Genomic DNA, 25,314 nt, shown 5'->3' with positions numbered 1-25,314 from the left:
CTGTTCCTAAGCTGGTACATATCCTTAATTCATCCAGTTATCATCACACAGCTGGGAACAAAATCTTGGGGAGCAAGAGGCAGACCGAACCCCGTTCCCCAGGCAGAATCCACGCTGTGCTCCCAGTTCTTCCCACATTCTATCCCTACACCCTTAGTCGTTTGTGGTCATGTGTGTGAGAACTTTCAGGAGCAGAAGGGTGGCAGAGATGACAAATGTTCACAGGTGTCCCTAGCACCCCTCCTGTGAACTCCTGTTCCTTCACAGCAGGGTGGTCTGGTGCCAGTGTAAGCACTTGTCCTTGAGGCTAAATTGGTGCTCGATGGTTAATTGCCCATTATTTGCTATTTGGTGAGGAAGCAATTAAGGCGCTCTTAATGCTGTCTCTTGATGGTGCTGTAATGCCTTATGCCTCAGCAGTTATACAGGGAAAAAAAAAAAAAAAAGTTTTTTTCCAAAATCCAAAAAGGAAAGCTTGTAAAGTGATGAGACTTGAGGACTAAAAAAAGTATTACCAGATGCCATCTCAAGAGGTATGCTGTCTGATTGTGGACCTTCCCTCTGAAGAAACACAGTGTTGTGACAGACTCTCTTCTTGTAGCCTTCCAATCACAGGAAATAGGATGCAACTTCCTTGAATGTCACAATTAATTAAAAGACGTGTTTTTTAGAAGTGTTGGTTTTGAGCAGTATTCTCTGTTCTCAGCGGGACTCCCGGATTAAAAAAACAATTTTTTTTTTTTTTTTTAATTAAACACTGGCCACTTGGTTTAAATGAAAACTGAACTTTCTGGAAAATCTACAGTCAATCTATACTTAGCGCTTTATGTGCCACAGGTCACCCAAAATCACAAAATTCAGTACACTCCTACACAAGCTGTTAAAAGACAGTGCCTCTTCAAAGAATTTTGGTTTTAATACAAAATTAAAGAGTGAAGACAATGCAGTCAAAGGTACCAAAGTGACAACGTGCCATTAAAAATCCTCCAGAGATTAATCAAGGTTTCCTTGTGCTGCTCTGACATTTTGCATTACTTTGGCTGGAAGGAATACCTACCTGCTGGAAAGTCAAGAGTACAGAGTTTGTTCTTTACTATTTGTACCTCTAGAAACACTTGGTAGCATTGGGGGGAGGGGGGAGAGTGAAATTACATATTTTTCACTTCTGTGGGATAAACATTCTGTCTGTGAATGAAGATCAGCCAGTCTCAAGAGGATACATAGTCTACAAATTAAGAAACTTTTGACAGATCGAGATGTGATTTAAATCATTAAATGCCTCTTCAAAGGATATGGAGAAAGGAGATGGAGATGCTCTCGCTTCCTACATGGTGCATACTTTCTAGTTAAAAGAGACTGATTTTAATGAAAGGGAAGATCTTTCTCAAAACTTGCAATGACTTCCATCTCAGATAAAATACTATTTATGCATTAACTACAGGCCACAAGGTGGTGCTCCTAATCAACGTCTTGACTACAAAAGAAAAGTAATTTTTTTTCTTCCTTTTTTAATATTGCACAGTAGGAACATACAGAGAAAAGCATGTTTTCTAGCATGGTTAATTTGGCTGGTGCAGCAGTCCCACAGAGAACACCACACACAGTGCAGTCTATAATGGTAAACAGTTTTTTCTTAAATGAGACATGGTACCTTCAGAAGGTTTGAGAAGAACAATCTTTCTGGGAAGACCAGTCCAAAAAAATGGTTAAAAATCCAAGGAAACAATGAACCAACTACAGATGAGTTATCTGAATAACAAAATCTATAACAGAACACCTAGTTGGCAATCCCACATCAAACTAAATGTATCTATCTGCAAATCTAGAATTTCACTTGGTTTTGATTCGGAGAAAGATGTCATTTTTCAGTTTTCCCTGAAAGGCATGTGCTGGTGCAATACCACTACAGTGGTCCACTGCAGCTCCCCTGCTCCCTGACCCCCATTTGTTCAGGTGTCAAAGAATTCCACGTATATTGATGACAAAGTGAGTATGATCTTCCAGGAAGAAAGACACAGAGGGCAAGTAACTTCAGTATGCACACACACTACAAGGATTACTGATGATCATCATAAAAATAGACACATTGTTACCTTTTACCTTCAACAATATAAATATACATATGTATAATCTCATTAAAATACTTCCATAGATGCATACACATAAGTAGTTCCTAGCAAGATGAAAGCCAATCCATTTTCCACAGGGTTTGTGAAACCTCCATGGCTGGAAAACAAAGACTGGAATAATTTTCCAAGGGATGTAGTTCTGCAAGTAGGACTGAATTAAATTTATTCCTTTTCTTGCTCTTCACCTTTAGATTCCATTAGCACCTCTTGCCATTTCTTCTCCACCTCTTCTTTGCAACTCAGGAAGGCATCTTCCAAACGCCTCATGGAGTTGGCCAGGTCTGGGTTGGTACGTGTGACTACCATGTCATACGCCATCCAGGTTGCCTGCACTACAAACCCAACAGATACTACTAAACCAGGAATTTTGGCTAAATAACAGCAATGGCTGACTCAATAAATGAATAAAGGACATGAATTACTATCAGTTCAGATCTTATGTCAGAGAAGGCTTGCTGTAAAATAAAGTGGAAACTGCCAGTAATGCTCAAGATTAAATAAACTGTTGAGTATTAGTTCTTTATAAATGTCTCACAATACTTTAGAATGGACGTAAATGGATGTAAATTACAAAAGGGAGATAGGCACTACCTAAAAATTACAACAAAACAGGTAATAAAAAAAAAGGTTCAACAGACTGTTCTAAAATAAATAAACCAAAGAATCCTCTCTCTATACTAGTTACAGTCAGAAGGCTTGTGTTAGGGGAAGAAGAGTAAGATCAAGGAGGCTGCAGCATAGAGATGAAAGATTTTAAGAACAACCTAAATAATTAAACTGATTTTGAAATAATGAGTATCTGATAAAGCAGAGCAACTACTTTTAGCTCTTATTTCATACTTTTTTGTTTTACCATAACTTGACCATACTTTTCTCAATGGCACTCATAAATTGTTTAATTCCAAATAGTATAATTAACAGTTTTCCATCTATTCTTGTTTCCATCTATTCTTGTTAGTTGCACACAGTTTCTGATAGAATTGTTACAGAACATGGAGAGAAATACGCAGTCCTCTCCATACATACAGGACTAAGATTAAATTTGCAGAGGGGTCTTTATTGTCACTGAGGAATTAAACACTTCATGCACTGACCTGAGAGGTACTACGTATCCCACCATTTTCAGAATTAAATCTCAGTTTACATACTATGTTTTTACAATTGTACATTAAATACCTTAGTATTATTTGTTTTCAGCCACCACTCTGAACTAAGCATCCCTATTAATTTTCAATTCTGAGCCATCTGAAACTTCTAGATTATTTGCACACTTTCTCCCAACTAAGATTAGGGCATTAGTTGATGGTGATTGTTTCCACTAACATTTCTATCACACAGAAGTTCACAGCAATAAATATAAATAATAACTTTTCAGTCTCTTCGCTCTAGTAGACAAATAGGTATCATTCTTAAAGACCTATACCTGTTTGCTTTTCCATTTCCTCCAGAAGTTTTTCTAAGTCCCCGTTCAGGTCCTCCACCAACTTTATCATGTTATCATAGTTTCCTTCCTGAGATTTTGATTCGGCCATCTACAAGGAAACCAGGAATTTCATACTTTATTTTAAAGTGAGTTGATTTTCACAGCTGAAAGTAACATTGCAGTAAATTTAAAAAAAAAAAAAGTATCTAAATATTCAATTTACACATGAATTCATTAAGAATCTGACCTTGAAGTTACTGGTCATCACCTGTATGCTGCATACTATTTTCAATTAATTTTGAAATTGTTAAGTAAAGAATTACACTCAGATATGCTGTGTTTGTGCCAAATGATGATTTTGGCATCAGTAATAACAAAGATCACCATGTCAAACACTTCATTAGAAAATTTCATCCATTATCCTGTTACAGTTGTCTTTAAGCTCTTCTCTCAAATACTCTGATGTAGGGCAATTCCTAATTTTTAAAGTTAGTTGTAAAATCTCCATTTGCATCCAGTATTTCACACTTAGATGCTACCGCTGGGTAACTCCATGCACCAAGTTCTGTCGCTATATAAGCAGGTAAGTGCTTATGATTTACTAACCTCTGCTTAAGTTGTAGGTAGTGAAACCACCAATGGATGAGATGGAACTATGAAGAAGATGAAGAGCATCACTGTAGTGACTATACACATCACAGAGGAGGCAGAGATTTGTCAGCTTTTTTTTTTAATGCATATGATTTCTCAAACTCGATTAGTGGGTATCCATTTTTTTTACTGCTGATACATGTGGAAGGAATGCAACACTATATAACGGCTTTACAGCATTTTAACGCAATGCCAAGCCTTATCACGAAGCCGGGTGTTCAAGAGCCTCTGCCCACAACCGTGAGGTAACCGTGTGCCGGCAACCCCGTTACCGCAGAGCCCCTAAGCAAGCCCAAGCCCCTGGCCGTACATGTCGGGGCGCTCTGGCTGCCCACCCTTCCCAGCCCTCACCCCGCTCCTCCTTCGGGGAAGCTCCTGCCCCCGTCCCCGCCGCCGAGGCGGGGTGTCCCCTCGGCTGCCCGCCCCTGACGCCGTGGCAAGGCTGGTCGCACCAGATAGCCTGTCATGTCGGGAATCGCCCTGAAAGTAACCCAGAAATTAACGTCTTGAGCCCAAAGTTTGAACGTTGGGTGGTGCTTCTGCTCCCTCTTTGTGGGGGTCCATCTCCCTGCCTGCATGGTGGAGACAGACTTAAGACCGGGGCCTGTAGTGACAGGACAAGGGACAACAATTTTAATCTAGAAGAGACTAGGTTTAGGTTGACCAGAGAGGTTGTGGCTGCCCCCTCCCTGGCAGGGTTCAAGGCCAGGTTGGACGGGGCTTTGGGCAACCTGGGCTAGTGAAAGATGACCCTGCCCATGGCAGGGGGTTGGACAGGATGATCCTTGAAGGTCCCTTCAAGCCCAGACTGTGCTCTGACTCTATGGTCTTCATCATATCAAGAGAAGGTGTTTGCACCGGTAGGCAAAGAAGGGTTAGACATTTTCCGATGACCAAGCAACACAACTCAAAGTTTGTCAAGAGTCTGCTGATACTAGGAGTTATCTGGTCTATAGCAGAGTGAGAAGCAAGTACCTTCTCTGAATTACTGACACCCCAAATTGTGTCCCATTCCAGATCTCTTGTTCTCTTTTTCATCCACACGAACTTAGTCTTGTTTTTAAATGATTGAGTATATTAGTATTCTCATCATGCCTGAAACTTACTCATCTCTTGCTATCACCACTCATTTCACTGCCAACTGAGTTACTGGTTGGAAGATGGCAATCTGTCTTCAAAAAACCCCCAAAATTAAGTATTTATTCAGCCAAGTTATATGAATGCTGCAGAATTTATCACAGCATTGTGTTGCTAAAGTTCTGCAGGAGTTCAAAAGCAGTTGAACAAAATCCTCCAAGGTGTATGAAAGACAAAATTATATTTGGCTAAATCTTGAACCACAGGCTGGTGGAGGCTGGAGAAAGTGTTAAGGGAAGCATCATTTTATGGTGTTACCATCTTTCATTTCCCTAGACCCTCTCACTGCCAGCTCTCTGAGGACAGGACTCGGCTGATGGACCCTTCGTTCGAGGTGACAGAGGTGGCACAGTCATTTCTTAGGTAACCCCTTTAAGCTGTCTCCCAGATGCTGCCTCCCCTGTGTACATGTGTGTGTTATGTGGTTAGGAAGCTGATTTTTGGTCTAGTGCTGGTGTTTTTTAGTACTGCTTCATTACTCTGAAAAACTGGGCAGCAGATATTGTGTGCTTGTGCGTGTAATTCCAGTAGCTTAGCAGCCACCTTGCCACTGCATAATAATAAATGTGCTAGAATCTATTTCCAGTGACACTGGCAGACAGCAGCATGTTTTGTTTCAACATGACTTGGTTTATTTGTGATTCTTCTCTACTGTAATTAGGACACAGCAATGTGTTAGAGGGTGAATTACAGGTGTAAGAATTATGCAGTGGAATAGTTCTTGAATGCATTTTTATGTAACAGTGATACAGCTCTTGGTGATACATGCTTTCTAGTTTAAGGTCTCTATGGGCATCTTTTCCAAGGGGATATCTGGCTTCTCGGCTTCTTTTTTGTATGATACCCTGCAATTTATTCCATCCTGAGACTGGGTGTTCAGGTCACTATAGCTCTGTTCACGAGCTTCTAGGTTTTGCCAAGAGGGGCTGTTAGGTTCTTACTGAAAAATGGAAACAGTGTAAAAATGCAGTGGCAAAGAGCAGGAACTTAAAAGGAAAATTTATATATTAACAAAAAGAACATAAAAAACTGAAAGAGAAAAGGTAAAATAACAGGAAGATGCATACATATTGTGCTCAGGACGTTGGTTGCTCAGGACAAAAGCAGTTAGGAACTAGGCAGATCAGAACTGAATGCATATGATAGGTGCTGTACCTAACTTAGAGTCTAACAGTTCATCTGTCAGCCCTGGAGTTCAGGGAGAGGCTGTGGCCAAGCTACCGGGTTACACTGAGGATAAGTACTAACTGTGGGAGCCCAAAGAGCTCCTGCTCAGGGCAGTTACTGCTTTGAAGAAGAGGAAGACAACAGAATTTAGCCCAAATGTATGGTATCTAACTTCTGACATTTGACTAAGACATGTAACTCAGGAGCTAGATTACCATTTGGGCCTGTGACGTCAGTGTAGGGCAAGAGGATTTTAGTACTTGGAATTGCTTTACAGAAATTCTTGTGACCTTGTATTAACTATGCAGAGAACCTAGGGCAGCTATGACCTTAACTTAGTTTTTCAGCTGTTGAATGAATCCCAGCTTCAGGGCCTGGAAAATCTGCCAGAGAAACCGAAGGGGAAAACTGTACTGTAGCCTACTTAAGTCTGTACTATAGCCTACTTAAGCATCTAACCAACCTTCAGGATCTTTCTTTGAGAAGAGACGGCTGACCAGACCAGTGACTGCGTGAAACTGTGCAAATGAAATATCCATTTAGATTTAGGAAAAGAGTTGGAAATGATAAGATCTAATTTGGTAGGAAAGTGAGGGGAAAAGACTATTATTAGATGTGCCTAACGCTGAATAGAGGAAGTGCTGGCAAATTACTGGACTTTCAACTGTGTGAAGAAGATTGATGCATAATCCTTAAGTCATTTCATTTTTATAAGTAGAAGCTCTGTTTTTTTTTTCTTTATTTCTTTTCATATAATGCCACCCCCTCCTAGCCTTTGTGCCTTTGGAAATTTTAAATAACTAAAACTGCAGGGATGAACTGAAAATCACACTAGAACTACCATTTTCAAGGAAAATCTAAATATTAAATAGGCAAATTAATTGTTCTCAAGTCAGAAGACCTGCTATCTTGGGAGGCAAAGCTGATGAGGCAGAACAGACTTGGGATAATGATGGGAATTTTTCTTTCATTTCTAGATCATTTGTTCTGATTCTTACCCCATTTGGGGATGAATGCCTGGCTTGCAAATATAAAATAGGTACTGAGCCTTTCAACCTCTGTGGGTTTAGGCTGATGGAAAGATAGGTCACAGTCTATCAGCTATAAGCCACAGTTTTAAACCTTACATTAGAATGTGAAAGTAGTCAGAGACCTTACCATCTCTAATTTATCACAGAAAAAGTGAATACCACAACGACATTTAAGAAGGCAATCCTTTCGTCAGAAGGGTTTTTCTGGTCCAGAAGCAGTTACCTGGAGTATGCTTACCTTTTGGAAGCTGAGCTGCAAAATTAGCAGCTGTGTTAATGGCTCAGTGCATAGGACAAAGACTGAATAGTTGAATTGCTGCTTAGGCCCAGAAACATATCTTGAGGCCACTGAGCAGCTGCTGTGTGGTTTGGATGGTTGCTAGGTGTGCTATAGCTGTGTTGGAGATAAAGAAGATGTTTTTGTTAGTAAGACTGCCAGTCTACTGCCTTTCAGTGCACCTAATCATACTTGCTTAAGTTAAAAACCGAGAAGGGCAGAGCCATTTAAACATGCAGTGTTTTCTCTGTGAATGTGCACACAATGAAGGTCATAGAGCAGGAGAAGTTTATTTTTCACAGGACAAAACACGACAATAAATGTCTGCTATTCCTTACCTAAACAGGGGGAGAGTCTTGCGGATCAGTGAGGAAGTTTATGTAATCTGTGGCCTGAACTCTGAACCGTTAAAATATCTTCTCCAACCAGTCAGACTGGGAGCACAGCAGAGAGATTGGGGAAACTAAAGCAGCAGGTTGTTGTTTTTGCATATGCATACCTTGAATATTAACCCTTTGCCTTCCCACTCTTTCTTCTACAGTCGGGAGCTGTGGAAACTGTGAAACGAGCAAAAGGAGGAAGATTTTCAATTATCATATTTTTAAACAGGAATCTGAATAGTTTCCCCCAGGTGCCCTGGAGGAAGGTGCCTGTGGAACGTAACATATTTCAGTCAAGAACTTGTTTAAATGAGGAACTGTCCTTTGCATTTTATCTACTTTTTAATGGGGATGATGTATAAGACAGATCCCCTGCTCCTTTATGGAGAAAATACTGCAGAGAATCAATGCAAGTTTGTACCAGAATAAAGCTGAAACCAGTCTGAGCCCAGACTCTGCAGCTGTAGTGATCTAACTCAAGATCATTTTCAGTCTAGAAGATATCCCTCCTGGTTTCTCAGGGGATTAAAGTCCTCACCACAGAGTTATTTCACTAATACTGTTTTGCCCATTTCTGCCAGTCTCTGTAGAGAGATCAAGCAATGAAGAAAACCGCTCCTGGTTTTCACTATTTTGCACATGTGGACAGTAAATCCCAGCTGGAAGAATAATCCCAGAGAGAAGTTTAGGGTGTAATGGTGTAAAAATATATTGCTATGCAGTCTCTCTTATGGATTAATTAACTATTGTGTTTCAGTATCTAAAGCTATTGCCTCTACCGCAGCTAAAACTTTCCCACAACAAAATTATATATGCAGCACCAAAGTGTTAACAGGAGTAGGTTAGTTTTGCTCAAACACTTGGCAGAGATCATATCATCTTCTACATCTTCCCAAAGCTACCTGTGTCCTGTTGTTGATTGTGAAATGAACTTTGCCTCTGAACGATAGGTCTCATGTTGTTTCCTCTTGTAATGCAACTGCCTCTCACTTGCGTGAAGTAAGTAAGCAAATAATCTTGTACAGACTCATATAACCAGGAATCAGGAATCCGAAACTCTTAACACAAGATTTTTCAGTGATAGGGGAGGGCAGGCCAACAGCTGGGACTTGCATTACACAGGTTAGGTGGGAAGAAAGTCCCCAGAACTAAACCGGTGAGGAACTGAGGTGCAAGAAGATTATGCCACACAGCTGCTGAGGACTGAAGGCACCAGCAGAGCACAGCAGTGACCCCAAGGGCATCATAGCAGTTAAAGGTCACGGGGAAGGTTCAGGAATATTATCCCACCTGGTTGGGGTGCTCAGGATGGATTTTGAAGGGGTTTTGTAAGTGAGGTTAATTGCCAGGGCAGTGTGGAAGCTCTGGGCTGGAGAGGTGGGAGGTAAAGGTCAGGGGAGAGCTAATGGCAGGACTGGGAGAGCAGGAGGGATACAAACGAGCAAGGAAGAATGTGAAAAAAGCCTGCATTGCTGCTCTCTGTTGTAGTGTGTTTTGGTATTATTAATCTTTTCTCTCTTTCTTCATTTGCAGATTGTGTTCCTGGTAGGAAGCTTTTTCAGCATCTGGAGTCTTAGGGGATTTTACTGTTCCAAGAACCCATTTTTCCTAAATGTGAACCTGTAATCTGAAGTGTATTGTTTCTGTTTATCACATTAGCCTATCCCTCTTGATCTGTGTTTGCCTGTCTTTCAAATTATGATCCAGGTCCCCGCCAGAGGACTCTTTGCTTTGTCTGTCTCTGTCATCAGCAGGTGAGCAGCCGGTTGGTGGAAGCCAGGCAGACCCGTTTCACAAGTGTGTGCCTACCTGTCAGCTCACGTGTTGGACATACATGCAAGGGACCTCCCTGGAGAGACAGCTGAGAAGACCTTGAGGAGCAAAGAATTGAAGCTGGGCAGGACTGGGGCTAGGAAAATCAGTGAGAAGGAACTTAGTCATAAGAATTACAACCTCAGAAGGTAACTATCAGCGTTACCAGGAGTGGCCTCAGACAAACTGGGAACTGGCAGCAGGTGAGCTTCAGGAAAAGACTACCGCAGGGCAAGAGAAGTGCTGTAATTCAGGTAAGTAAGAGAAAACACTGCTGGAAGATTAGCTAATGAATATTATGAATATTTAGGTTTTTTGAAAAGATTTTTATTGGCATAAAAGTGACCCGAGCTGTATAGCTGCACCATAAAGTCTATACCTCTGTGCCTGTACTTACTGCTTGTACTGAAGTTACTTACAGTAATAAATTTCTGTGATCATAATGGAATTGGGGTCTGAGTTAAAAAAAAAAAAGAGATACATCCTCTACACACAGGTTGAATTAAGTGAAGTAACTTCTAGGCACATTTTAAAGAGGAAGAAAATAACAAAGGAAATAAGATTAGTATAAAATTAGTCTCGGTTCACTGAAACAATGCAAGGCGATGCTATTCTGTAAGTATAAGTATGTCCAGTATTTGGTTAAGTAACACATGCCTAGGGCTGGATTCAGAACTAATTAGCATTTGACTTCCATCAGCATTGCTTGATTGTAAGGAAGCTAACTTTAATCCAAAGTAGTGCAGGTATCTAGATTTTTCTACGTGTCGACCTGTTTGCATGTATCTGTGTGTTTGTGTGCATGAGCTGCTGATTAAATGATAAACAAAATCTTTGTTAAATGCACCAAGAAAATCCAGAAGTTGAGAAGTTATGTAGCTAAAGTTGTGTACACAGCTTCAGCTCAGTTTCCCTGTGGCTGTGCATTTATGAAAGCAGATTCATGTTCCATTTCTGAAGCCAGTATGCAGCAATGTGATATCGTGCAGTATTTTTATCACACAGTGTTTTTTACAAGAGCTACATGCATGCATAGTCCTTTGAAAAACTCCTTCATTCTTCTTATGTCCTGTCACAGCTTTTGCTGTCAGTTTTTCAGAATATCTGTATCCAGTTTGTGCTAGGTTTTGATATAGGCTTAGTACTGGCAGTTACCAGCAAAATCAGAAGTCAGTCAGTGAGAAAGAGACAGAATGGCTGGTGTTTTCAAAAGTAGAGTGTGATTTTTGACAACACAAAAGTAAGTCATAGGTACGAGTGTGCTGTTGATAGTTAGGTCTGTAGACTTTTCATCGCTTTTTAAAGATTATTTTAACTTTTATTTTGCAGATTAGCTGTGAGGAATTACTTTTCATGGCCTTAGTTCAGGGGGAGTGTGATCAAATATATGTTAATTTTCAGAAACTATAGTAGGCTGTGTCTGCATTAGAATAAAAAATTTTCGTCTTAATTACCATTCGGTTTCTGCACTGTTTCACACTTCTGTACTCAAGACTTCTTCATGCTGCACAAATAAATTCATTTTTTGGAGATGATCTGAGTTGAAGGAAAACTTAGCACCATGAGAACTTGTGTATCTCCACTGATAAGGTGCCAGTTTGGACTAACCTTGTTAGCATGAAAGCACGGCAGTGCAGAGTCCTCCTGACTCACATTTCTCTGTGCAGTACTGACTGCTGACTTTGCCTGTTTATTCTGCTCCCTTGAAAAGAAGCCAGGTTTGCCCTAAGTAATTCACCTGCTCAGATAGCAGCATGGGCCTCATTATTTGCTGTTTTCTCCATGGTCTAGCTTTTCAGAAGTGGTCAGCCTAATTTTCTTTCACTCCTCTAATATGCTTCAGTAGCAGCTAGCCTAGGTTTGATGTTCAGGTACTGCTTCTAATTTTGGTCCAAGTCTTGAGTGGCTGTATATGATTTTTTGAAACACTTTGTTTTCTTACAGGGTGTTACAGCTACCAGCTGTTTCAAAAGTGAGTTAGAGTAGCAAATCTTTACAGCTGAGACATTATTATAGCTGGGACAGCAAGCCACAGGATATTATCAGTAATTCCTGTTCAGGAGAGAAGTGAGATGTCTCTAGTATGTTATAACCTGAGCTGACTGGTGAGAATTTCCCATTTTGCACAGTTGGAGATGCTGCTTGATAACCTGCAGGTGCCTTACAGTGAGAGGTGAGATGACTCGATGGGCCAGTGAAACCTTGCAAAGATGTCAAGATCTTCCAGGCTGTTGGAAGTAGTTACAAAGGTATTCTGAAGGTAGAAGAGACAGGATATGTAGTCTAACAAATACATAGCTTTTGGCGGAAATATGTTCTTATGGCGTCAAGTCCTTAGGCTTGAAACCTGTGGGACTTGTTTTTTATTTGTTTTGGATGCTGCTTTTAGTAAAATAGTGGACATTACAGGGGAAGAAATCTCTGTTTTGCTTTTTACTTTTCCATGGTGCTTTTCTCCTCTGTCTTCACTCACATTCAGTGTCCACAACTGCTCAGCTGACCTTAGCCCACAAATTGTGGTTTCACTGCCATTTTGTTTCCTGGTAGCTCCCCCCACTTTCAGCTGCACAGCCAGGGCTTGTGCCTAACTGTTGCCTAAGCCTTTACTGGTGTTCATGTTCAAAGGTCCCCTTAAAGAGGAGGAAAATAACAAAGCAGAACAGAAATGGTGACTCAAAAGGCTTGGGAGTGTGGTTCTGCCACTGTAAGAAATGAAATAGAAGGTATTATGGTTAAATGATCTATTTTGCCTTTTATCAGTCAGACAGGATGCTGGACTGAAGTGAGTAATTACTCAGCTATTCTTTACATGCCTGTAGTCAAATTACAGTTGGTTCTCACAATTAGTGCATGAAAAACACCTGTAAAAATATTTTTATAATAAAGTGGTATGCAGGCCAGGAAGTCTGGAGAAATAACTACATTAATTCCATGTCAGCTCAATAGCACAGCTTAAAAAGTCTAGTGAAGATCCAGATGAGTTTTAGCCTTTGTTTTTGTTATATTTAGTTAATTTAATCAGCTGTTTCTTCAGATAGAACAGATAATCAGTACTCAAGGATTTACACATTTGCATTGATGATGGGAACTGATGTTAGTTCCCAAGTCAGACATATTCGTCGACAAAACTGTGTATTTACCACGCATATGTAGGACATCTTATTTTCATGAACATGGCAGGAGCAAGCAGAAGGCAGTTTCTCCACATGCAGTTCTCAAGCTGTCCCCATATATTCCATGGACACGCAAGACTTTGTCTTTCTCTTGCTTTTCAGTTTTCACCACAATGTTTGTCACCCAGGCTTCTTTACTCTTATGTCCTTCCACTTTAAATAGCATAATTTGAGCCTGATGAGAAATTTAAATCCATAAAATGTGAGAGAGGATTAATTATTTTAGTGCAGATCACCTTCCTGATCCAGTTTACCACACTGCCATGTGAATGCTTGTGCTAGCACTAAGGGGACAGTACACATGTAGGAATGAATGACAGGGCACTGGAAAAATCTTAGTAGGGCTTATGCTGGCACACAGTGCCTGTGGATCTGTGCTGACACAGGGAATGGTTTCACAATACAGCTTTAGGTGAATTAGCCACCCTGAGTGTCAGGAGCTCCATTTTCCCTGTTCCTACTTCTGGATGTGTGCTCCTGCCACTTCCTCAGGCCTGCGCTGGCATTTTTTGAATTGCTTGGTGAAGTAACATCACACACTAAAATGGCAGGAACTTACAATAGAAAAAGAACAGTGAAATTTTCCTGCCAGGTTGGTGGTTTGAGTAAGTGTAACATGATTGACTGCACAGCTGGGAGCCTGGGAGCAAAGCAGGGAGTGGGAAGAGAGCAGAGAGAAGAGATACTCCCTTCTTTTGGCATTGGTGAGCACCTACCTAATTCAGCTCCGCTGCATTCATAAACCATATCCACATTCAGTATTAGGGCCTCTTGGACTAGTTTAAGCAGCCCCTGTAGCTGCCATCTTTTAGCTACTTATTCCTGTCCCTGTTGCCCTCTGTGCTTTGTCTAAATTGCCAGGGCAGCAGAACAGTTTGGCCAGCAAACATGGCTGGAAACATAACACCACCTTTTCCGCCAGTGTTCATCCTGTTGGCGAATGTGCACAGAGGAGCAGTAAGTGTCAGTGCAGGCGGCTATGGGGGCTCATTAGCCTGGCACTGTCACCAGGCTGTCAAACTGCTGCGCCACATGCCATCCACCACGTAGTCTGCTGGTACCAGTTTGCAAATGTTGTTGGCTGTAGGTGGGCTTCTGCTCAGGTTTTGCCTTGTATCTCTCATTTTCTATGGGCAGCCGCTCCTGCTGTTTCTATATACCATGGCCTTTGCTGTATATTTAGCTTGGACATGGAGCTTTGGATTCAGGTATTAGTCAAAGAAAGTTTTGGCTGCCGTCCTTGTTGCAGTCTGCTTGGAACTGTGTCGTATCTGAACGTTGTTAATTGAGCATTGTAAATTGAACATTGTAAATTGAACATTGCCCACTGTATCTGCATTGAATCATATTTATTCATTTCCCTCTGCCACAGCAAAAGCTCCCACATCTCTCCAGATCTGTTTAGTGGAAACCCTGTTCCCTCCTTCTGAGCTCTAGTAAGGGGAACAAGTACATTTTCAAAACTCATTTATAAAGACCTTCACAGCCCCCTGTTGCTCCCATTCTGTCCCTTGTGTTGAGAAGCTTTGTTCTAGAAAAGCTCGTTTGCTTTCTGGTCACTGTGTCAAAGGGAAGGTGGCTTTCAGGAAAACCTTGGAGTCTGAAACTTGAGTGGGAACATACCACCCTTACCTTGAGCCTTGGCATTCTGAAGGAACAGTGGCCTAGTACTGTGGTCATTACCTATCATGTTTGATTTTTCTATTGCACTGACAAGAAGTTTTCTTAAATAAGGTGTTAAGTCACATTGATATGCTGCACAATAGAGAGCCTGATGAAAAAAGATGCATGTCCAAGAGAAAAAGGAAAGTTCCAGGTTTTGTGTAAACAATGAAAATAATGAGTTTCAACTGAAGGAGGAGGAAATCAGAATAATCTGAAAGATTAGATAGGGCCAGGCAAGGAGAGCAAACTGTTGAAGCAAATATGGTTTTGAAAGTAAACAAAAAAGAAAAATTAATTCCAGTGAGTGGATTTCAGTGTATATAACAGAGTAGAAGAAAAATAGTGGAATAACTAGGCTTATATTTACTTGCAATTGCACAGATTCTAACTTGAAGTAATATAGTTTATGTTCTTCTGTGCTCATGATCTAGACAGCATGAGTCTTGGTACAGCATAACACACAGACAAGGAAAATCAGAATGTCAGTGAGGTATAGATTTTGAACCTCTTAAGGTATTTTTGTCTCCCTTATCTTGGCTTGGTACTGGAAAACTGTCTTCATATAATAAAATAAATAGTTGAGCACTGCCAATATGCTTTCTGCTATGTGCTGAGTATGCACTTGTACATCGAAGATGTTAGTTCCATGTAACCTCCATGTGTCCCCTACAGGTATACTGCAAATTATATTTATTAAATGTATAACAAGAGATCTGTGGGTTTTTGAATTACTACTCTTGTGAGGATGGAAATGTAGTAACTGCAATATTGTTACTGTTAGACAAGTAAGCTGCAGAAAGAGCTAAGTGTGAGAATTCATTTGGTCTCGGTCTGGAAAGCGGCACTGAAAGACACTTCTCTTGTTAAGTGAAACTTCTTTTCCTACTCCCTGAGTTTTGCAAGAGGATAGACATGTAGAATGTAAATGGACTTGTCTAATCCAACTTTTCCAGTGGTAACGCCTGAGCAGCTCCCTAAGTACCAGTAACAGATGGGTGTGCCAGTGCAAATAAAGCACCAATGGCTGCCAGTGTTTTTATTTCTGTGTCCCATAGTTCTGCCCTGACTATCGTTAGAAAACATGGGTGCCACCCTCTGGCATCACTGATGGGAGGTGCATGAGGGAGTAGGTAGGAATCTTTTTTACGAACAAGGGACCAGGGTAGACCTGGTTGCTGCGTCAGTGCTTTTTATCATGGATCTTGGTGACTATATGAGCATGTTTCTGTGTAAGTACAAGTTGGTATGTATATGCTTATACATGCTCGTGCATGCACATCGTTTAAATAAATGTAAGTGTCCATTTCTAGTGAGCACCTGTGCAGAACAAAGTCTTTAACTACTGTTAAAATGGAGCTTGGACTGTTTATGACTCAGATTATACAACATGATTGCTGGCTAATGGTCCTAAAGTCTATTTTCCTGTGATACCATCACATCTGTTCATTTGTGTCTTTCATATCTGTGTGTATCTGAGAGTGAAAGAAGATAGGACTGTTCCTTTTATGGTGATACCTGTGTGTTTGTGTATAAGTGTGTGTATGTGTTAGCCAAGGTAGGTTGACTTAGTGTGCTTGCTTTCAGAGTGTACCTGAAAAGCTTGGTGTTATTGCTGTATTATTGCTCCCTTGACTGGATTTGTATTATATCCACACCTGAAACCAGGTGAATTTGCTAGAAAATTAAAAATTAAAGGAAATAAAAAATGAAACGGATGTTCTGTGATACCTTAAAGTGCAGATATAGTCCGTTTTTGTCTTTCTGCTGCCTCTGTTGTGCAACTGATAAAGCATAATTTCACCTGTTAATTTTAAGCATGAGAATGAACTGTTCAATGTTTCATCCATCACCAACTTCTATAAAACCATATTAATCTCAATAAGAATGCCAGTAACATTTGCCTTTGAGGTTAATTGCCTTGAACTCGTAGCTGAAAATAAAGTAATTACTTAGAGGATAAAAGTCCTAATGCCTATAAAACATTTTAGATGATACTGTTTGTGAAGCTGTTAAATATTACTTTTTTGGCAATGTTTATAAGAAACAGTGGCTAAATATACATGCCTCGACTTTCTGTCAGTCCTCACTACTGATTTTTATAATTTAGAAATAATAGTCCAGCTCCTCTGCTGATGTAAATCAATGCAGCACCACCGAGCCTATTCCTGGCTTATGACTTCAGTCCTCAGTAAAGATACTATACTTAGTGTAGCAGTGGGGCATCTTCTAAAATGCTTTTGTGTTCTCCAGAGAATAAACAAAACCACATACACCAATTTGAATGGAAATACAAATTTCTACAGGGGTGATCTCCCCCTCTAATGCAGAACAACTGAAATTCTACATCAGGGGAGTATTTTGGGAGGCCTGCAGGCTGATCTGCAGTCCTGGTGCAGCTCAAAGACACTGGCATACACTGGTGAATCTAGGCCTGTCTGAGCAGGGTTGTACACGTGATCAGTGCACTTACACAATCATAAGGGTTTGTAGGTATATGATTGCACCCTCTAAGGGATTAGTACTAGCTGAAATCACAGCTTGAAAGGTGCATGCCTGCACAGGCTCTGGATTTTTAACTAAAAATGCAGAAAACCTCCAAATGTTGTGCTTCACATTCGTTATAGACCTGGCAGTGTTAAGGAGTCGGTACCAGAGAGCCCTAATGATAGGACTTTTTCTCTCCTTGTCTTTGTGGAGCAACAGTATGAGTTGTGGCAGGGTCTGTAGTCAAGGACAGACATTTATACGCATGCTGCTGATCTGTTCATTTGTTATGGCCCAGAAGATAAAAAGCTGAGCCATTCTGGCATCTAAGAAGTGTGTAAGCTAGAAGTGTATTACCTGTATTAGCTGTTCTTTAGGTATAACTAAGTTCATGACTATGAATTCTCATGCATAGGCAAGCCTTTAGGCCTAGGGGTAGCCAGCTGCTTGTGAAGCACTACAGAACAAGCTTAATCTTAAATTCTCTCTGGTCATGAGTCTATCGTTTGTAGGATTTGATAATAGACATCCTGTATCAGTCCCAGTGCTCCTTCTTCACATGGCCACTGATCGTAAGAGGTAGAAAGCTCCATACTCGGCTCACTTGTTGCTTCATAAATCATCCTTTCTCCTAATAAATCTCATTAATATTCTTTCTGTCTATGCAGAAGACAGAGGTTGGAGACCCACTTGCTTGTAATTGAACATGGCAGGGGATGTAAAAAGATTCACACGCATGCTTCTGGAATGTAACAGCAATGACAAGCTATGTGGTAAGATTCACAGATTCCTTTAAGTAATGAGCTTTCACATGCTGAGCAGGAAGTCCAGCTTTACTAAAAAGTGGGCCAAGCCCTTTCCCTTCCTCCACCTGCATCCCAGCCCACACAGAAGGATTTGACTGAGCTTTCCCTGCATTGTGTCTCAGGAGAAACTTTTAAGGGGATGCAGCCTTTGTGGTGGGATTAATCTCACAGAATTTTAGCCATTTTAGAGTATTTCTGCTTTGAATGAGATAAAGATCCCCTGCAACTTCCCTAAGGACCAGTCTTGTGAGATTTTGATTTCATGACTTTCTGTCATCTTTGGGAAACGAAATGTGATCTTGGCCTAGCCTTGAAATAGCACCACCTCTCAAATCTGGGGACATAACAGGGTTAGTTACCTGCAACATCCTTGTTAATTGCAATGTCTTTGATCAAATTCCAAACCAGGTGACTACGCCCTGTTTTCTTTAAAATTCTCCCTATAATTTTAAAGTAAGGAGCTGAAGCTGTAATTGCATGTACATTTGTGATGGCACAGCAATGTCCAGCCCTTCCCATCTCCCTGCTATCCCTCTGCCAGGGCCAGTTCTCTTTCACCGGTGGAGGATACTTACACATGACTACAATTCATAGCCTCTGTATTAAGGCATCTAAGTAAGTGACCTTAGGTGTGGGAGTCCCACTGGTTTGATGCAGTTTAGATACTCATCACCTCTGAAAAACAGGGTGACAGTGCTAACTGTGTTCTGTTGCTGTTCCAAGGAGCAGAGGATAGATACATATGCTTTTGGGGTTGAAAGTTACTGAAATGAGTTACTACTAATTTGTTATACAGAATGAATGCACCGGGCAGTGCTGCTTATTCCTTGGTTTCCCATTTTCTTTTGCTGATGATAGTTGTGCGTGAATATCAGACTGAAGTGATTGTTGTCCCTGTTCTCCTTGTGGGTTTTTTTGTCATCGTGCTAACTGTGATCCTTTGGCTCCACTGTCGTGGCTTGCGAGCAAAGCAGGAACAGTCATCATCATCTGGACACCAAGGTAAAAAAATGTCTTTAAACCAGAGGAAAGAGTGTTGGTTTCAGTGGCTGGAAGTCAGTCCTATTTCCCCATTGCTTGAGCTGTTAGGCAATAGCATTTATGAAGAGCCTGAGTGGTATTCAACAATCCAGTGAAGTTTAGAAAAACTGGGGACCCTGATTTACCCCACTTGCAGTAGTAGTGGTGGAATCTGTAGCATAGGTGGATCTGAGAAAACCTAAAGCTCCATACCATGTGGGCTATTTAACATACTGTGGGGACATCACTTGAGAGCTGGATAGTGTGTTTATGTAAGAGCCTTCTAGAGGCTACTGCACTGAGGTAATTATGAATGACGTTTCAATGTAGATCACATCTAGTTAATCATTTTCTATACTGTCATTAAGAAATTTAATTTCAAGCTGCTGTCTCCCACTTCCTATGAAGACAACAGAAAATAGAACAGGGACTGATGAGGGGTTAGAGAAAGGTATGTTGGTACTGGAAACACATGTTGCTGTGTGGAAATGAAAATCCAGTTCTGAACTGAATTTGGTTGTGTAGAGGAAAAAGCCTCTTCAACCTATATTAAAGGAAATAACTGAGAACAAAGATAAGGCGTTTGTGGGAACACCCTGTGCATGTCACTTTCATAACAACTGGTAGCTGGTAATAAAAGAAAATGGTCCTTGCTTCTGCACATGGGAATCAAGCACATATGTGTGTTATCATCTAGAAAGTTTACGTAGTTAAATATAGTAGAGATCTCCAGACTCACTCTGCCTTTTCATCAAATACAGTGGGAGATAAATCCCTTCTCCTCTTCAAGAGCCAGGATAGGTCAGATACCATAGCAGTTCCTTACTTTGTCCTGATTTTCAAAACAGTATGGAGCAAAATTTAAAGAGGATAGAAGAATGGGCATTGCCACTGACTACAAGAGTTCATCTGTCTGGTTTTATGCCTCATGTGTATTTGCTTTTGTCAGTGAATGACAAGAATCAGCAGGAATCCAGCTCAACAGAGAACTGCTATATCCAGCTGAGTGAGACGTCTGTGGAGAGCCTGCTAAATTCTGCATCCTTGACTCTGAAAGAACTGGAGATACCACGAGAGAAACTCTCAGCAGGCACCTTGCAGCTGCTAAAACATGGCCGCTATGGGAGCACTTACAGGGCACAGCTGGAAACTGGGAACCCAGGGAAGACTAAGCCTGTAGTATTGAAAACCTTACAAGGTAAGGCACGTGGCCAGGACCAGCTTCGGTACAGATCTCTGTATCAGAGACGTGATGCTGGGCAGAACTTTGCAGTCATTATGGGGCAAACACAAGCTGTGTTCACTATCGTGTTAGCTAGTCAGCGTGGTGTTTTGGTATGAGTGTCTTGGTAGGACTAAAGAAGATTGCTGTTCATATTGATTTTAAGCTACTCATTTTCATTTTGGTTCTTTGCTGCCTCCATTTGAGGGTTGTTTTTTTTTTTTGAAGGGAGGTTGGTTGTTTTACTGTGGGGTTTGTTTTGGTTTAGTTTTGGGGTTTTTTGTTCTTTCAGACCCGGCTAGTCCCCAGGAAGTAAAGGATTTCCTGGGAAGGATTAAATTCCATCAAAAGCTTGGCCATCATAAGAATTTGGTTGAACTGATTGGATGCTGTGTAGACCAGCTCCCACTTTATATGATCATGGAAGATGTGTCTCTTGGTGACCTGTTGACATTTCTGTGGACATGTCGGAAGGTGAGACAAAAGAGTGATGATAGAATACCTTCTTAAATTCATTAGGTACATATCTATCCATAAATCATAGTCCATAAGTCATAGATGATTCTTTTCATCATTCCATGCATCCCTCTATATCAGTCTAAACTATTTCCATCCCCTAAAGAAGTTCTACACAAGTCTAAACTGGAATAGAATTAGTGGATATATCAACTGATATGATATAATTTAGAGAAGTTGACATACTTTTGTAAGGCTAAGTCCTCCTTTGCAGACCATTGGAATTCCTTGAAGGGTATAGCAGACACTGGAATAAAAGTGATAGTTGATACAGCTACATGGATTTCTGAAAAGTTTTAAATGATGTCTCACTCCAAATCCTTTTAAGAAAGCAGAGCAGTTACACCAGGGAGAAGGTCACTGAATGATAACTAATTGATTAAGAGACAGGAAACAGAGCATAGGAGTGAAAGGCTGATACTTGCCCTGGAGGGAGGTCACCCACCTAAGACCTGGTGCTGTTTGTTTCATGTATCAATAACCTAGAAAATGGGCCAGTAAAGGCAAGGGCTGACCCTGAGGAATCACAGAAGGATCTTCCAAGATTGAGAGACTGGCCAATAAAAGGAACAGATGAAATTCAGCATTGTCAAAAAAGAAATGACACATATGTAGAAAAGCAGTCTTGGCATATGTAATGATGGCCTTGTATCTGCCCATTGCTGGTGGGGAGTGAAATGATGTATCTGATTGTATGAAAATATAGAGTCTGGTGAAAATGTTAAACCAAAAAAGAAACCTAGTACCAGGCATTATTAAGACAGGCGTAGAAACAAACCTCTGCCATGTCACTATGTATAAATCCATCATTCTACATCTGGAACACTAAATACAGAGAGATTGCTTGCTGTCTTCTTCAACAGAAGGTTGAGGTGGTAGCAAAGAAAGCCAGTAAGTGCCATGTTCAAAACAAACAAATGGAGGTGGTTCTTCACCAAGTGAAGAGTTGACTAATGGAGTTCATTGCCACCCACTACTGTGCATACTGAAACTTTATATGGGCTCAAGACAAGACTGAATACATTTGGTAACCTTTCAAAGGTAACTGAACATGTTGAAACCATAAACATCTCAAGATGTCCTTAAACTGAAAATAGTTTGGGGCTGGAAAACGACACAAGAAAAGCACTGTGTGCTTACCCTATTCTCTTTCTCTCATCTGGGCATCCAGCTAGGGTCACTGTTACAGGCAGGGTAGTAAGAGAGATGGACTTGGTCTCATACCAGACAACCGTTTGTGTAAGTGTGCTTTTCTACTCATCATTCTAATTTATAATATATCTTTCGTTCATCTGTATGGACTGTCATTCTCCACTGTCATTCTGACCATTTCTAACCTATTAATCTCTTCTTCACCCTTCACTTTACCCACCAGTTGTCTCTAGCGTGCTTGTCTTACCCAGCACACCATCCATCCATCACCATCACCCACCCATGTACCCTTATATTTCAGTCAATTTATGACCAATTGTGAAAATAGCTGGGGGACCATAGAGTACTCATTTTATTAGATTAGAAGGAAACATTCCCCAGTACCCTACAGCTATGTTATTTGTTTGAGCCAAGGTCTTCTCTTTTGTCTCTAGGATATTATGACAATGGATGGTATACCCTATGACCTCACTGAGAGGCAAGTATATGAAGTTGGACAGCAGGTTGCAGCAGCTCTGGTAAGTCTGCTCTCATTTGCTCCATTTTGTCTTTCTTGCTTGATTGCAACACAAGTCTAGATGGTGCCCTGAGTCTTCCTGGCCTAAGCACCAAGGATGTGCTTTGTTAAAACTGAGCCAAAGATGCTTGCATTATTTTGGTGAGCATATGCCTCCATTCCACAGCATGAAAGACAGGCAAAAACTAAGTAAAAATTTGTATCAATTAAAATTCCTTTTAAAATTTTCATGGCCTCTCTCTTCTCCAACTTTCCAGGCTTACCTTGAAGAGAAGAAGTTGTTCCATGGTGACATTGCTGCCAGGAATGTTCTCCTTCATCACAACTTCACTGCTAAACTCTGTGGTTTGGATCTGGCCTATGAAACTCACACATACGGTGCCAACTCAGTCACACAGATTGTGCCAGTCAAGTGGCAGGCACCAGAGAGGCTCCTGAAGAAACCCCCCAGCATCAAGGCAGACATGTATGATTTAATTTTTGGACTGGAAGTTTATCTGTCAGGCCTATCTCTTTCACTCCTTTATGTATCATTTAATGTTTGGAAGTTCACGGTAAGGCATATCTACTCTCAGCATAATGCTTCACTTTACAGCTCATACCTTCTCAGTCCTGCAGGTCATGCCTAGTTGTTTTTATGTATTTAAGCTAGCTAGCTAGAATGGAAAGTTAACATCACTTTGTTTTCTTTTCTTGCAGATGGTCTTTTGGAATTCTACTGTATGAAATGATTACATTAGGTAAGAAGATTTAATGACTAAAAAAATAGGTAAGGAAGCAGCAAATTAACAAGATACAAAATCTCAAATACTAGAATGTAAAGTTGGGCCATTTAAAGAAACAACCTGTTTTTTTCAACTTGCAAAGTCTGACAATTCCTTTTAGACTTTCTGTCAGTGTGAACTGTGGTAGGAAAAAATGGATTTTGGTAGGGACTGACACAGAAGCTGCTATCTGCAACCATTACCTTACAGTTTTTCTACTGTTATTCCTTTTGCCCTTCCAGGTGCTCCACCATATCCTGAGGTGCCACCTTCTGACATTTTATCATACCTGCAGAGACAGAACATTATGAAGCAGCCCTCAAGCTGCCAGCAAGCCATGTAAGCCACTTGCTTTATGGACAATTAAACTTAAGATCTGCAGAGTGAAATGGAAGTGAGACATACAAAACCAAATCTTACAAAAGATCTCTTAAGTCTAGACTATACAAAACAGTAACCTGTTATCTGAGGAGACTTGTTCTTACATATCTGCCACATCTCCTTACTGGATTCTGCTACATGAAACCTTGATTGCAAAAAACTTTTTTCCTGCTTTTTAAAATGGCTCTTGTTTCCATCTCCTTGTCTGCCCTTGCATTTTGTTGCTCCACTGCTTTCCTGCAAGGTGCAGGACTGTTTTGGAGTAATCTTTCTCCTCTAAGTTGTGGGATTTTCCCTGAAGTGAACATCTAAGTGAACATCCCTCCCTGAAGGGAATATCTAAGGCATTTTATTTCGGTTTGTGAAGACATAATTTCTTTTAATATTCAGAGTTTTTTCTTCCATAATGCTGTTTCAAAAGGGAATACCAGTCTTTTTGCCTTTTCCCATACAGTTGACATCCTGGTAAACAACTCCAAGCCTTTGTCCCCATGTATTATTATGTGTTTGAAAATTTCAGAGGGTCATTGGAAGAACTTTATATGAAGAAGAGAAAGAGGAGTCTCTAGTTATTTAAAATATGAGATGACTTGACTGTAGTAAAACTTCGTGTTGGTGCTTCTCATTCCCAGTGCTTCCCTACTTCTCCCCCTTACAGGTATGGCATCATGAAGTCCTGCTGGCAGTGGAACGCAGCTCACCGGCCTTCTCCAGCAGACCTGATCCGGTCCCTACAAACAGCTCTAAAGACCAGCAATGGCCACGCTGTTCTGCAGGTGCCTGAGCTAGTGGTGCCTGAACTCTACGCTAATGTGGCTGGTGTTGATGTCCACAGCCTAGTGAGGGAATACACTATACTCTGAAGGACCCTTTCACGTGCTGGTGAAGGAGAAGTCTCTGAGTTTGCCCGTTCTAGACACTTTGCAAGCTCAGAATGAGGTGTGTATGTTGGGAGGGATCCCTTTGTTTTTCAAACATGTTATACATATCAGATCTCTCCTCCACGCCAGAAACAACTAACTGCTATCATTATTATTAAATCAACCTGTTGATAATCATCCTGCCAGTGGTCATTGGGAAGCAAAGTGGGTTTAGGAAGTTGTGGAAAATGTGATGAGAAACTTGAGTTAAAGAAATGTATTGGGTTTGCATGGCAAAATTTTGGTAGCTGGGAGGCTAAAGGATTGGATTCTGTGAGAAGATGCCAGAAACTTCCCCCGTGTTTTATAGAGCCAGTTCCAGCTGGCTCCAAGATGGACCCACCACTGGCCAAGGCCAAGCCCATCAGTGATGTTGGTAACACCTCTGTGATAACATTTAAGAAAGGGTAAAAAATACTGCAAAGCAGCAGCTGGGAGGAAGGAGTGAGGATATGTGAGAGAAACAACTCTGCAGACACCAAGGTCAGTGAAGAAGGATGGGGAGGAGGTGCTCCAGGTGCCAGAGCAGAGGTTCCCCTGCAGCCCGTGGTGAGAGGGCAGGCTGTGCCCTGCACCCATAGAGGTTAACAGGGGAGCAGATCCCACCTGCAGCCTGGGGGGACACCCCACGCTGGAGCGGGGGAATGCCCGAAGGAGGCTGTGACCCCGTGGTAAGCCCCCACTGAG

At 41.1% G+C, this 25,314-nt stretch overlaps 2 protein-coding genes across 9 annotated transcripts; one reads left to right on the top strand and one right to left on the bottom strand.

Annotated features, from left to right (window-relative positions):
* Nucleotides 1-897: 897 nt before the first annotated feature.
* On the bottom strand, nt 898-12,931 carry SYCE3 (synaptonemal complex central element protein 3). 2 transcript variants are annotated; one of them, XM_026867730.1, is made up of 3 exons: nt 12,927-12,931; nt 3,553-3,661; nt 898-2,461 (listed from the first exon to the last, which is right to left on the bottom strand). In XM_026867730.1, exons 2-3 carry the CDS (start codon nt 3,659-3,661, stop codon nt 2,292-2,294), a joined length of 279 nt encoding a protein of 92 aa, XP_026723531.1. In that variant the 5' UTR covers nt 12,927-12,931; the 3' UTR covers nt 898-2,291. The 2 variants fall into 2 exon arrangements, with proteins under 2 accessions (XP_026723531.1, XP_026723530.1); XM_026867729.1 differs by lacking the exon at nt 12,927-12,931 and adding an exon at nt 4,159-4,184.
* STYK1 (serine/threonine/tyrosine kinase 1) lies at nt 4,622-25,029 on the top strand. 7 transcript variants are annotated; one of them, XM_026867716.1, is made up of 11 exons: nt 4,622-10,261; nt 16,430-16,510; nt 17,998-18,102; nt 18,994-19,137; nt 20,105-20,353; nt 20,670-20,851; nt 22,480-22,563; nt 22,820-23,028; nt 23,262-23,302; nt 23,569-23,665; nt 24,366-25,029. In XM_026867716.1, exons 3-11 carry the CDS (start codon nt 18,036-18,038, stop codon nt 24,568-24,570), a joined length of 1,278 nt encoding a protein of 425 aa, XP_026723517.1. In that variant the 5' UTR covers nt 4,622-10,261; nt 16,430-16,510; nt 17,998-18,035; the 3' UTR covers nt 24,571-25,029. The 7 variants fall into 7 exon arrangements, with proteins under 7 accessions (XP_026723517.1, XP_026723516.1, XP_026723515.1 ...); XM_026867715.1 differs by lacking the exon at nt 16,430-16,510 and adding an exon at nt 11,952-12,088; XM_026867714.1 differs by lacking the exon at nt 16,430-16,510 and adding an exon at nt 11,952-12,180.
* Nucleotides 25,030-25,314: the final 285 nt, after the last annotated feature.

The sequence above is a fragment of the Athene cunicularia genome (genome assembly GCF_003259725.1).
Source record: "Athene cunicularia isolate RWA chromosome 1 unlocalized genomic scaffold, athCun1 chr1_part2, whole genome shotgun sequence".
Lineage (NCBI taxonomy): Eukaryota > Metazoa > Chordata > Aves > Strigiformes > Strigidae > Athene > Athene cunicularia.
Note: the sequence above shows the minus strand (reverse complement) of the source record. Positions and strands in the feature narration are given on the sequence as shown.

What these genes read in the sequence shown, in the direction of transcription:
- STYK1 (XM_026867716.1), top strand. Translation starts at nt 18,036, where the DNA reads ATGGCAGGGGATGTAAAAAGATTCACACGCATGCTTCTGGAATGTAAC. An exon ending in CAGCAATGACAAGCTATGTG is followed by an intron (nt 18,103 to 18,993) that starts GTAAGATTCACA and finishes TGCTGATGATAG; the next exon opens with TTGTGCGTGAATATCAGACT. An exon ending in TTCTGTGGACATGTCGGAAG is followed by an intron (nt 20,852 to 22,479) that starts GTGAGACAAAAG and finishes TTTTGTCTCTAG; the next exon opens with GATATTATGACAATGGATGG.
- SYCE3 (XM_026867730.1), bottom strand. Translation starts at nt 3,661, where the DNA reads ATGGCCGAATCAAAATCTCAGGAAGGAAACTATGATAACATGATAAAG. An exon ending in GGAAATGGAAAAGCAAACAG is followed by an intron (nt 2,462 to 3,552) that starts GTATAGGTCTTT and finishes TTGGGTTTGTAG; the next exon opens with TGCAGGCAACCTGGATGGCG.